We start from the raw sequence: 13,225 nt of genomic DNA, 5'->3' as shown, positions 1-13,225 counted from the left end.
ATTTCTACTTCTGTAGTGATACTGCCTCGGAAACCCAAGGAGGGGTCGCTATGAGTCGGGGCCGACTCGATGGCAAATAACAACAACAATCTTTATGGGAGCAGGTTGCCAGGCCTCTTCCCTGTGGAGCTGCTGAGTGGGTTTGAACCACCAACCTTTTAGTTAGCAACTGTTTAACCATGGCACCACCAGAGCTATATTATAGACAATAAATCTGTTGCTGTACAGTCTGTTCCAACTCATAGCAATACTGTAGGACAGAGTAGAATGGTCCCATAGAATTTCCAAGGCTGTAATTCTTTAAGGAAGCTGCCACATTTTTCTCCCCAAAGAGTTTTTGGTTAGCAGCAGAGCACTTAACCACTGCACCACCAGGGCTGTTTATAGATCATAACTACCATGAATAATGGGAATCAACTATATAATTACCACCGGGAAGAAAACAGGTTAAGTAATGTGCCCACCTGCTCTTCAAATTTTCTATAGAAACCAGAGATAACACATGCAAATAGTAGACATATAGTAGATGCTCAGTTAACAGTATGACTCCAAATGCCAGCTGTGTGACTTCGGGAAAATTGCTTAACTTCTCTGAGCCACAGAAGTACAACTGTACTAGGAGAATGACTTGAGATAATCTAGGTAGAGCACTGGGCACATGGCTATTGTTGTTGTTGTTACGTGCCGTCAAGTCAGACCTGACTCACAGCAACCCCTCCTTGGGTTTCCAAGTATCACTACGGAAGTAGATTGCCCCATCTTCCTTCCAAGGAGTGGCTGGTGGGTTTGAACCGCCAGCCTTCTGGTTAGCAGTCAAATGCTTTAGGCACTATGCCACCAGAGCTCTCAAAATCACAATAAAAATTTTGAAAAAAGGGAAAAATACAGGATCCCATCTAATATTTTCTTCCCACACCCCCACTGACCACTGAGGCTACTGGGTGTTTGAGAAGAACTTGGGGGTGCTCTTCCCTCAGTGCCTGGGCCTGGGGAAGCCAAGTGCCCAGGGTGGACAGGAGCACCTCCCACAGTGCTGCCAGGCCTCCACAGATTGAGCCAGGCAGGTGGGGGCTGGGGAGAGGTTGAGCTGGGATTAGCTGGAGTAGGGTGGAAGGCTCCTACAGACGCACCAGAGAAGGGGTACAGATCAAGCAAATGCATCATGCCGCTGCAGGATGAAACCCTCCGAGAGGTGTGGGCCTCGGACAGGTTCGGAAGCCCCCCATGTCATCTCCACCTGATCCATGAGAGGGCACGGGGGGGGGGGGGCTCTAGGTGGGGAGCAATAGGGAAGGGGAAGGGGAAGCGGAAGGGGAAGAGACTGGCTGATTCCTTTGCCACCCTCAGCGAACATGAGGAGGAAGGTGGGAGCCCAGAGGCTCAGAGACGCCCCAAGCAGGTATGTCACCCCTCCTTGTAGAGGAGGCAGAAAGATCCCCACACTGTGCATAAGCCCACCCGGGGTGGGAGATTGGTGTGGGGGGGGAGGATGAGGAGAGTCCCCCTCAGCAGCAGCTGGGTGTCTGAAGTTTTTGGGGAACATGGGGTGTGGAGGGGAGGAATTTGGGCTTTTGGGAATTGAAGGTGGCTATGACTTGCCTGCTAACCAGACGGCTGGCGGTTCAAACCCACCAGCCACTCCTCGGAAGGAAGGTTGGGCAATCCTACTTCCGTAGTGATACTGCCTCGGAAACCCAAGGAGGGGTCGCTATGAGTCGGGGCCGACTCTACGGCACATAACAACAACAACAACATGATACATGGGAGGGGGTCATCCTCTCTCACTCAGCCCATCAGGGGGCTGCAGTTCCCCTCCAGATAATCTGCAGTTATTTCTGGCAGCTCAAGGGATTAGAGGGTGATGGGCAGCCCTCCAATCCCCCCTTCCTTCCTCTCCCTCCTCCTGAACACCCGCTCCACAGCGACCTGTCCCTGGACAGAAGCTGAGGAAGAAGAGGGCAGATGTCCCAGAGTCCCCCTGTTCCAAGGGATCCAAGCCTCGGAGACCTGGAGGTGGGCAAGGGGCTGAGTTGAGGGGCACCTCCCAGGGAGAGGTATGTGGGAAGGGGGCTTGAGGGCAGGAGAAGGGTGTAACTGAGTCACAGATCCCACCCTAGGGACAGAGGGGAGTAGATGAACTGGAGGGGTAGAAGCTGAAGAGGCTGGGGGCTGCAGGAGGGGGCTGGGGTTGAGTCAGGGATGCTCCCCAAGATGTGGGGCAGGGTGGTGATGGAGGGGATATTGATGGGGGTGTGCGTGTCAAAGGTGGAAACAGAGCCCAGAGGAGTCCCCTGGGGTGGGGAGTCCCCTCTGGAGTGAGGCGCCTCAGGTCTGGGACGCCTTGGGAAAGGAAGGGTAGAGGGAGGTGCTAGGTCTCCTGGACCCTGGCTTGGAGAACCTGCCTGACCCTCCCCTCCCACTTCCTGGCTCAGCGGGGAGGAGGGGGAAGCCACAGGAGGAGCCTGCGAAGGAACCATCTGATGCCCAGGCGCCACACCCCCTCTACACCAAGTTCCTCAGGGACCCGGAAGCCAAGAAGCCCGACCCCCGGGAAACATTCCTGGTATCCCGTGCCCCAGACATTGAAGACGGTGAGAGAAAGCCTGAGAGAAGTGGGAGGGGAAGTGAGAAGTGAAGTGGTGAGAAAAAGGGAGGGGACTGAACTAGAACCACTGACAGACAGACACAGGAAATCATAACATATAACCTCTACTTCTCTGGCCTTGTCTTTGTACCAGGCAAAAACCTTGTGAGGTTGGTTTTCTTGTCCCACCCTCACCACCACCCCCCATTTTACAGACAAGGAAACTGAGGCTCAGAGAGGGTAGTTAAGGGTTTTGCCTTAGACTACAGCTAGGAGCCAGATGTCGCCAGCCCAGATGGGTCATCACAACAAGGTATAGTGAAAAGGGCAGATAAGGAGAAGATGGGTATGAGGAGGTGAGGGCCCAGAGCCAGGAGAGGCCTGCAGAGGGTGTTTCTAGAACGAGATTTCCAAACCCCACAATCCCCCTAACTCCAGCTCATTCTCCTAACTAGGAGAAACCCGAGGCCTTTGGGGTCACCCCCATTCTTCCATGTGTGCACTAGGACTCCCTCCTCTTCCTCCCGTACAAGGGTAGTCACCTAACCCTGGCACTTTTGCCACTTCCCAGAAGGTACTGGGCTCCCCAGAACAGGGAGTGCCACCCCAGCGTCCTTGATGAGGAGTTTCTCCCTACAGTGGATAACGATGAGGAAGAGGACAGTGAAGATGACGAGGAAGAAGAGGAGGAGGAAAAGAAAGAGAAAATCCCTCTGCCTCCCAAGAAACCTCCTAAAGAAAAGGCTTCTGCAGACACCAAGGAGAGGAGGACCAAGGCCCAGGGCCTAAGGGGTGGGTGTGGAGGGTCACAGGGAGCACACAGACACATAAAAACAGCCCCTGTCCACGGGGGCTTGGAGTCTCATTAATGCAGGAATTGCCTTGACCAGGGGTCTCTTCCTCTGATGATTTCTTCCCCTTGATGGTCCTTAAGGTCACAGATCAATGTACACGACCCCACTCTTACCACCCCCTGCCCAGGGTGCTCTGCGAGCCAGTGAAGAGCTTTCTTTATGATTTTTGTTTAGCTTAAAAAAAACCTCAATGTGAATGATTATTATAGTTCTTATAAAAATATCAAAGTGATTACAGTGCTAACCAAAAGGTTGGTGGTTCAAACCCACCCAGTGGCTCCTCAGAAGAAAGAGCTGACAATCTGTTTATGTAAAGATTACAGCCTAAAAAACCCTATGGGGCAGTTCTACTCTGTCACAGAGGGTCACTATGAGTCGAAAATCGATTGGACAACACCTGACAACAAACAGTGAAAATAAAACAATGAATAAATGATGTGATGGTCTCCTGGCCTGAGTACCTGGCCTTACAGGTAGCACAATCTCCCCTAAATGTGTACAGGCAACTAGAACCTTGGGCTTCTGCAGGAAGGAGAGAGCACTGTCTATAGCAGTGGCCAGAACAGGTTTCTTAGAGGAGACAGGGTGAGAGCTGGGATTCAAAGGCTTAGTTCAAAGGCCTGGAGTTCATTCATGCACCCATTCATTCATTCATCCATTTGTTCAGCAATTGCTTGCTAAGCTCCTCATATCTGCCCCACCTCTTTCCTGGATTCAGGAGCCCTGGTTGTGTAGTGATTAAAGTGCTTAGCTTGAACCCACCAGCCACTCTGGAAGAGAGATGTGGCAGTCTGCTTCCATAAAGATAAGAGCCTTGGAAACCCTAAGGGGCAGTTCTACTTTGTCCTACAGGGTCACTAAGGGTCAGAATTGATCAACAGCAATGGGTTTGTTTTTTGTTTGTTTGTTTGTTTTCCTTGCACTAGGGCAGGGAGGGAGTTCAGAGGCCAAGTCAAGCAGAAGCCGTCAACCTCCCTGAGTTGTAGAGGAAGGATGAGTGGGCTGAAGGTAGCCTTTAGCTCTGATAGGTCCCTTCTTTGTCTAACACCCACCACTCATTTCCAGGGGGCCTGGAAAGTCCTGTCCCCCCACAGAAACCTCTTCGAATTAAGAAGAAGGAGGCCCCAGCAGGGGAAGGGACCAGGATGAGAAAGACAAAGAAGAAAGGTAAGTCTGGTCTCCAGAGGAGCAAGGGGCTTTGGGTATGGGAGATAGTGACCCTCTCCCATCCACACATGCAGCGCCTGGGGAGGCTGACAAGCACCCCTCAGGGAGCCCATCCAGAGTGAGGAAGAAGGTCCCAGAAGCCATGTTTCTGGTTCAGGAAGGTGACCCAGCCAAGAAGACTTGGAAGAAGAAAGGTGGGTGGTGGTGACCTCTGGTACCCTGATACCATGAGGCAGTCAGGGGCAGAAAGCTGGAGAACCCACACATCATGTGGTGCAGTGCAAGGTAAGGAGCATGGGTTCTAAAGTCAGAAGATTTGGGGGCATCCCAACCCCCACTTTAATAGCTGTGTGGCCGTGGGCAGGTGTCTTAGTCTTTCTGAGGCTCTCAAGTTGTGGGAAGAGTCCAAGCTACACATGGGTATTAAAAGTTCTTTGCAAATCGTGAAGTGCTCCATCAGGGTAAGGGGTCAACTTATTCCTCCCTCCATGCTCAGGTACTTCCAAAGGCCCAGAAGAGGAGAGGAAGGAGGAAGACGAAGAGGAGGAGGTGGCAGCTGAAGCGACCAAGAACAGCAATCCGAAGGGCAAAGCGAAAGGAAAAGGCAAAAAGGTTGGGACTCAGAGGTGAATGATCTGTACACATGGGGTTGCCATGAGTCAGAATTGACTTGACAGCAACTAACACAACAAAAGTAATAGTTGTAGCAGCTAACACTTCATTAACGGTTACTGTACCCTCAGTTTTAGTAATACCCTGAGACGTTATCTACATGAGGGAAGTGTTTCTGAAGGCTGCTGATCTAATAGGAGACTAGACAGGATTCAAGTCCCATTTCCTCCTCTTACTAGCTATGTTAATTTGGGCATGTTACTTAACCTCTCTATGCCTCAGTTTCCTCATCTGTAAGATAGGGACAATTACCTCAGTGGTTTGGTGTGAGCATTAAGTGAGTTAATATTGCAAAGTTCTTAGAACTAGGCCTGGCCCACTGGTAGACTTTATTAAAGTATTTGTTAACTATATAAATTAAGTAAGTTTACCTCTACCCTTACCTACTTCTCAGAGGGGAATAATAATAATAATAATGGAGTCACAGTGTGTTAAAACTTAACAAACATAGCAGACAGTCAGTGGTGGTATTAGGATTTGAATCCAGGCTGTCTGCCTCCAGAGCCTGTCTTTTAGCCACAAGCTACACAGAATAATAATACAGCACAAAGCTCCCAGAGCCTCCTAACATGGCCTTGCTGTGCTGGCTGTTGGGAAACCTCTGGGGTCCCAGGCTAGGGCTCTAACCAACTTCTCTGTTCTCTTCCCCAGCAGAAAGCAGTGAGTTGTCCTGCCTGCCTTACCTATGTCCCAGCACCTGGGACCAGCTGGGGGTGGGGGCTGATGCTCTGGGGCTGATGCACCTCTGCCCCCACCCAGAAGGAAGAGAGGACCCCATCCCCACCTGTGGAGGTGGATGAACCAGGACAGTTTGTGCTGCGGCCTGCCCCCCAAGGCCGGACTGTGCGCTGCCGGCTGACCCGGGACAAGAAGGGCATGGACCGGGGACTGTATCCTTCCTATTTTCTGCACCTGGACACTGAGAAGAAGGTGGGTAGGGGTGAGGTGACAAAGGAAGGGTGAGCAGAGGTGCCAGGACCTGGGTTGAGGGAGGGGCTAGGACCAGAAGAAGGGAGAGGCTACAGGTCAAGCAGTCCTCCTCTTTCCCTTCACCCACCTCCTTCCTCCACCTCATCTTCTCTTCCCATCCTCTCACCTGCTTCCCCCTCCCCAGGTGTTCCTCTTGGCTGGCAGGAAACGGAAACGCAGCAAAACAGCCAATTACCTCATCTCCAGTGACCCTACCAACATGTCTCGAGGAGGGGAGAACTTCATTGGGAAGCTGAGGTGGGGCTGGGCTTCCAGAGGCTGGGAAACTTGGGCCAGCCAGAGAGCCACAAGCAGGCATCTCTGCCCCTTGTGCCTGGCACAGTGTCAACTACATGGAACACAGGGGAAATGTCCCCTAGCCCAGGACTCCTCACACTGTAATGTACACAGCTCACCTGGGGATCTTGTTCAAATGAGTCAGTGGGTCTCGGCTGGGCCTCAGATTCTGCATTTCTACCAAGCACCCAGGGACCCACGGACCTCACCTGGAACAGGGCATAAGTACCACAAGAATGGGACTGTGGCTGTTTTGTTCATAGTTGAACACCTGGCACATAGTAGCTACTCAGTATTTACTGAGTGAATGAATGAACAAATATTCAGCCCCTACTCTGTGCTAAGGAGTAGCATACTCCTACTCCTATGCTAAGGAGTCCTGGTGGTGCAGAGGTGAAGGGCTCAGCTGCTGAGAGGTCGGCGGCTAGAATCTACCAACCACGGAAGAAAGATGAAGCAGTCAGCTTCCCTAAAGATTATAGCCTAGGAAACCCTATTGGGCAGTTCTTCTCCAACCTATAGTGTCACTATGAGTTGGAATTCAATCCATGGCAACGAGTTTGGTTTGGTTTTGGTTACTCTAAGCTGTATCTCCTCACTTGTTATCTGATGTAGTGTTCACCACAAATCTAAGAAGTATTTGTGGATGTACCCTAAGTCAGGCCTTATTTATTTTATTTAACTTATATAAATGTTAAGTAAAAGTTGGTGGTTCAAACTCACCCAGCAGCTCCACAGGAGGAAAAAATAAAACACTGCTGTCAAGTGGGATCCAACTCATAGCGACCCCTTCTTGGGTTTCCGAGGCAGTATCTCTATGGAAGTAGATTGCCCAGTCGTCCTTCCAAGGAGTGGCTGGTGGATTTCAACCACCAGCCTTCTGGTTAGCAGTCAAATGGCTTAGGCACTACACCACCAGCGCTCCCACAGGAAAAAAAAGACCTGGCGATTTGCTCTCCAAACCCATTGCTCTGAGTAGATGCCTTACAGCAACCCTGTAGAATAGAGCAGTACAGTCCCTTAGTGTTTCCAAGGGTACAATCATTAAGGGGGAGCTCTGGTGGTGTAGTGCCTAAGGCATTTGACAGCTAATCAGAAGGCTGATGCTTCAAACCCACCAGCCACTCCTTGGAAGGAAGGTTGGGCAATCTACTGTAGTGATACCGCCTTGGAAACCCGAGAAAGGGTCGCTATGAGTCAGATCCGACTCCACAGACAGTGAGTTTTTGTTTTTTTTTTAATCACTATGGAAGCAGACTACCACATCTTTCTCCTGCAGAGTGGCTAGTGAGTTTGAACCACCAACTTTTCAGTTAGCAGCCAAGCTCTTAACCACTGCACCACCAAAGCCTCTTCTGTAAAGATTACAGCCTAGAAAACTCTGTGGGGCACTTCTACTCTGTCACATGGGGTTACTATAAGTTAAAAATTAACTCAGCAGCACCTAACAACAATCTATGTACCAAGCATAATTTTAAGTAACTTCCAAATATTAACTCATTTAATCCTTTTAATAACCAAATGAGATAGATAGTGTTATTGTGCCCATTTTACAGATGGGGAAAACTGAGACTCAGAGAGACTAAGTAAATTGTCTAAGGTCACCTAGCTAGTAAGAGATAGGACTGGGATTTGAATGCTGCCCAGTCTCTTAGATCCAGAGCTTTTAAAAAGATCTTCCAAACATTAGGGGACATGGATTGTTCTATCCCAAGACACCCCACTCTCCACTGAGGAAGTTCTCAAAACTGTTTGGCTGTGAGGAAGGGTCTTGGGACAGGTGTGTGGAATCCCCTCAGCCCCATCCTGGTTACAGGTCTAACCTCCTGGGGAACCGTTTCACCGTTTTTGACAACGGGCAAAACCCACACCGTGGAGGAGGGGGCGCTGACGTGGGAAGCCTGCGTCAGGAGCTGGCAGCCGTGATCTATGTGAGAACTCCCCTTGTCCTCCATGCCAGGCCCCTCTCCTTGCAAGGGCCAACCTTATGGGCATCTCCCTCCCAGGAAACCAATGTGCTGGGCTTCCGCGGTCCCCGGCGCATGACTGTCATCATTCCGGGCATGAGTGCGGACAATGAGAGGGTCCCCATCCGGCCCCGAAATGTGAGTCCTGTACCTCCCTGCTCCTATGTGACTTACCCTGAGGGGGCTGAGGGGTGAGGACTGACCAATCCTCAACCCTTCTGAGCACAGTCATCATTTGTATCCACAATTCATTCTCCCAGGGATCTTTACTGCAAACTGTTGAATGGATTCAGGTTTTTGTAACTGAATTCACTAAGATAACCACAGCAGGTTTTTCCCACACTTTCCATCAAATCATTCATTCATGTATTTATTCACCACACATTATGGAGTACCAACTACGCTGGTCTAGACATCTAAAAGATATCAGAGGGCAAAACAAGATCTCTGCCCTCAACAAGCTGGCATTCTTGTGGAGGAAGACAGACAGTAGACAATAATCATGACAATAGGTAAATGATGAAATATGTTGGAAGGTGATAAGTGCTATGCAAAAAAAAAAAAAAAGGAAACAAGAAAACAGAGATGGGAAGTGTGCATGCGTGTATTTTTCAATATTAAACACAGTGGTGAGAGTGGGCCTCACTGAGGAGGTGAGACTTCTGTAGCCTGAAGAAGGTGAGAGAGGAGCTCTGGTAGCATAGTGCCTAAGGCACTTGACTGCTAACCAGAAGGCTGGCGGTTCAAACCCACCAGCCACTCCTTGGAAGGAAGGCTGGGCAATCTACTTCCGTAGTGATACTGCCTCGGCAACCCAAGGAGGGGTCACTATGAGTTGGGTCCGACTCGACGGCACACAACAACAACAAGGAGGTGAGAGAGTGAGCCTGCAGAGATCTAGAGGAAGAGCATCCAAGCAGAGGGAACAGCCAGTACAAAGGTGCTGAGGTAGGAGGTGGCCAGGGTGGCTGTAACAAGACAAGGTCAGAGAGGCAAGGGAAAGGCGACAATCAGGACCTTGTAACTGTGGTTTTTAAATGGGAAAGCTATGTTCAGCAGAGCTTCCAGACTAAGACAAATGAGGAAGAAAGGCCTGGTGCTCTACTTCTGAAAATCAGCCAGTGAAATCCCTACTGATCACAGTGGTCTGTTCCACAACCCATCATGGGGACGGTGAAGGACTTGGCAGTGTTTTGTTCCTTTGTGCATGGGGTCACTGAGTCAGCGGTTGACTCAATGGCAGTTTATAAGCAGGGTTTTGAGTAAAGGAGTGATATGATTTGACTTAGGTTTTAAAATCAAATGGTTGTTTTGTGTGCATGTGTGAGAGCCCCAGTAGTACAGTGGTTAAAGCATCCAGCTGCTAACCAGAAGGTTGGTGATTCAAACCCACTAGCTGCTCTGTGGGAGAAAGATGAGGCAGGCTGCTTCCATAAAGATTTACAGCCTTGGAAACCCTATGGGGGCAGTTCTACTCTGTCCTATAGGGTCGTTATGAGTCAGGATCAACTCAGTGGCAGTGGGTTTGGGGGTGTGTGTGTGTGTGTGTGTGTAAATGTTGGAAGTATGGGGTAAAATGGAGAGGTGTGGCCTCCTACAGAATGTCCACTCTGGAGGTCAGGTGAGCCAGGGTGTCAGAGACTGAATGACTTGTATGCCCAATACTTATGGGTGACCAATATCACTTAACTAATTTACACTGAAAAATACCCCTGCCAGTGGATCACTTTTCCTTCCCTCCTGGAATAACTAACCAAACTCACTGCCATCAAGTCGATTCCAATTCATAGCAACCCTCATTGGATTTCCAAGGCTGTAAATCTTTACAGAAGCAGACTGCCTTGTACTCCATGGCTGGTGAGTTCACACCACCAATCTTTTGGTTAGCAGGCAAATAAATGTCTTAACCACTGCACCACCAGAGCTCCTTTCCCTACTGGAAAACTATGTCTTAATCAGAGGCTCAGCAGACCCTACATCAGTGTAGGAGGTGATGGTCTTAGGGGGCAGTTCCCTCAGCAGGATACCATTTACATGGCAGGGCCCAGCTTCCATTTCCTTGTTCTCTGCCTTGGCATCGCAGACCATAAAGCTCCATCTTCACAGATGTCCATCCCACCCACAAGGACACCACAGAGACAAAGATTGCTCTCAGGGACACCCTAAGCACACGTAGACATCCTGGCTACACGCCCACATACTCACAAGGGCAGGCACGGGCCCTCAGGCTAGCACCTGGGGGCTGCAGTAGCAGGCTCTTCCTCCAGTGGGTCCTGAGTTTTCTTGCCACCCTTAACTGTCCTCTTCCTATCCACTCACCTGGGCTCCCCAGGCTAGCGATGGGTTGCTGGTGCGCTGGCAGAACAAAACGCTGGAGAGCCTCATTGAGCTGCACAACAAACCGCCTGTCTGGAATGAGGACAGTGGTTCCTATACCCTCAACTTCCAAGGACGAGTCACCCAGGCCTCGGTCAAGAACTTCCAGATTGTCCACGCCGATGACCGTGAGTATCAAGGTCAGACTCTTCACCCCTTCCTGAGGACCCTGACTCTCACTTAGGCCTCTCCCACCACCAATATCTCTCTCTCTCTCTCTCTCTGACACACACACACACACACACACCTGGTGCAGTCCTTTATCTGGAGTTGGAACATCCAGCAAGGTCATCCTCTCCACCAGAGGCATTGGTACTGTGCTCCCAGCAGCCTCAGATATTTTGATCAGGTCTTGAGACTCAGAGTTCCAGACTCTCCCTTCAACATTGATCAGAGCCCTAGGGTAGATACTGGGGTATCCTGGGTTAAACTGTGTTGAAGGAAGGGTTGAGCTGTTAGAGTTTGTAAACCACTAATACCAACTCCTTTGTGGTCAAAGAGGGCTGAAGCTCAGAGAGGGCAGCCCCTTGCCCAACATCTCTTAGCTTCTCCAGGCATTTACATCAGCCCTATTTTATTTCACAAATACACTGCCTGTTTGGAATGTTCTTTCTATGCCAAGCACTCTTCTCAGGACTTCACAGATACTGAATCATTTAATCATGACTACAACCCTGGGAGGAAGGTACTATTATTATGCCTATTTGGCAGATAAGGCAGAGTGGTTAAGTGACTTGCCCAAGGTCACACAGCTAGTAAGAGGTAGACTTGGGATTAGAACCAAAGTAGAGAACCTGGTTCTAGTGCCCAGGCTCTTAACTTCAAGACATTGATGGAGCATTTCTGAATGTCTGTTCTTTGTTCTTGCGAGGGAGGTCAGAGCCTTGCCCTATAGGAATTAGGAAAACAAGATGTACCCAGAATATAATTAAGTAAAATGTCCCTTTTACAAGCCTGGGGGAGAGGCCCCCACTGGGGTAAGGAAGTTTGGAGATGGAAGGATACCTCCCAAGGGACTCCAGGTTCACAGGATTGAGCTAATACTGAGTAAATTCCCCCTTGTCACCTGTCCCATGGTCTTGGAAAACTGCTCTCCAGATCACGTTTCTGTTAGAGCCTGGTGTGCAGAGGTTGGGATATTTTTAGCAGCTTCCTGTCCCTATGGATGCTGTGGGAAGTGATGGTATGAGGCTGGGAACATGGGCCAGAGATGAGATGGGGGCTGAGTGGGGCCACTGGCTGAGGAAGGGAAATAGAAGGGATGGGGCCAGACAAGTTGGAATAGAAGGGTTCTAGGGTTGGGGAAGTTGGACAGTGTTCCACACTTGATTAAGTACCTGCTATATGCAAGGCCCTGGGTGGCCCACAGATAAGACAGTGTCCTTGCCTCAGGGGCTTACAGTCTGATGGGTGGTAAAGCTGCAGGTGGGGCTGATTAAAGATACAGGAGCAGAGGGCAATGGGTGGAGGATAAGTAACTAAGTGGTCGCTGAAGGTTATGGTCCAAAGAAAGGGAGAGAAACTCTCTTAATGTTGAGGGTACTGCCTGCCAGAACGGGGATCCCAGGATGTCTCAGCCGTCCCTACCTCTGCCTGTGCCTACAGCTGATTACATCGTGCTGCAGTTTGGCCGCGTGGCGGAAGACGCCTTCACCCTGGACTACCGGTATCCGCTGTGCGCCCTGCAGGCCTTCGCCATCGCCCTCTCCAGCTTCGACGGGAAGCTGGCCTGCGAGTGACCCCAGCACCCCCTCAGCGCCCCCAGAGCCCACCAGCGTCAGGGAAATTATTCAGTGGGGTTCCTTTTACCAAAGCCCCCACGGGAGATTCCTCCCCTGTTGGGGGCTGATCCTCACTACCTCCCGGTGACCTCTGTCCAATTCCCAGCCTGGCACAGGGCGAGGCAGAGGAGGAGCGCAGACCACGGGTCGGACGGAGATGAAGAACATCTGGAGTAGGAGTTGCACATCTGGTCGCGGAGCTTGCCTACCCCGCCCCTTCTCCCCGCCTCCCCCTCCCCCCGCTTCCCCGCGCCCCAGTCACTTCCTGTCCGGGAGCAGTAGTCGGTGTTGTTTTAACCCCCTCGGGACCGCGCTAGGTCTCCGAGGAGCTGGGGCGGGCTCTGAGGAGGGTTTAGGTGATGGAGGATGAAGGATGGGTATCCGTATCCCCAATAAACCCGTGTAGGCCAAGCAAAGCTATGGTTCTTCAGCGCGTGCGGCGCGCCCGGCGGCGCAAGGGTCCCGGCGCGGGAGGGGTCCGGTGAGCGGGCTGCATGCCTCCCCCCACCCATCTCCCGCTCAGGCCCTGGGCGCTCCCGCGTCCCCTCCCCCGCGCCC

General features: G+C 51.0%; 1 protein-coding gene across 1 annotated transcript; it reads left to right on the top strand.

Annotated features, from left to right (window-relative positions):
- The first annotated feature begins 1,162 nt into the window (after nucleotides 1-1,162).
- Nucleotides 1,163-12,625, top strand: TULP1 (TUB like protein 1). The gene is made up of 15 exons (XM_007939377.1): nucleotides 1,163-1,209; nucleotides 1,348-1,399; nucleotides 1,923-2,013; nucleotides 2,433-2,591; nucleotides 3,224-3,376; nucleotides 4,504-4,605; nucleotides 4,680-4,799; nucleotides 5,102-5,217; nucleotides 5,932-5,937; nucleotides 6,037-6,207; nucleotides 6,392-6,504; nucleotides 8,360-8,474; nucleotides 8,550-8,648; nucleotides 10,843-11,014; nucleotides 12,492-12,625. The coding sequence occupies exons 1-15, from the start codon at nucleotides 1,163-1,165 to the stop codon at nucleotides 12,623-12,625; spliced, it is 1,650 nt and encodes a 549-aa protein (XP_007937568.1).
- Nucleotides 12,626-13,225: the final 600 nt, after the last annotated feature.

The sequence above is a fragment of the Orycteropus afer genome, unplaced genomic scaffold (genome assembly GCF_000298275.1).
Source record: "Orycteropus afer afer isolate SDZICR_OR568_19922 unplaced genomic scaffold, OryAfe1.0 scaffold00059, whole genome shotgun sequence".
Taxonomy (NCBI): domain Eukaryota; kingdom Metazoa; phylum Chordata; class Mammalia; order Tubulidentata; family Orycteropodidae; genus Orycteropus; species Orycteropus afer.
This window is presented reverse-complemented; position numbering and strand designations above follow the sequence as displayed.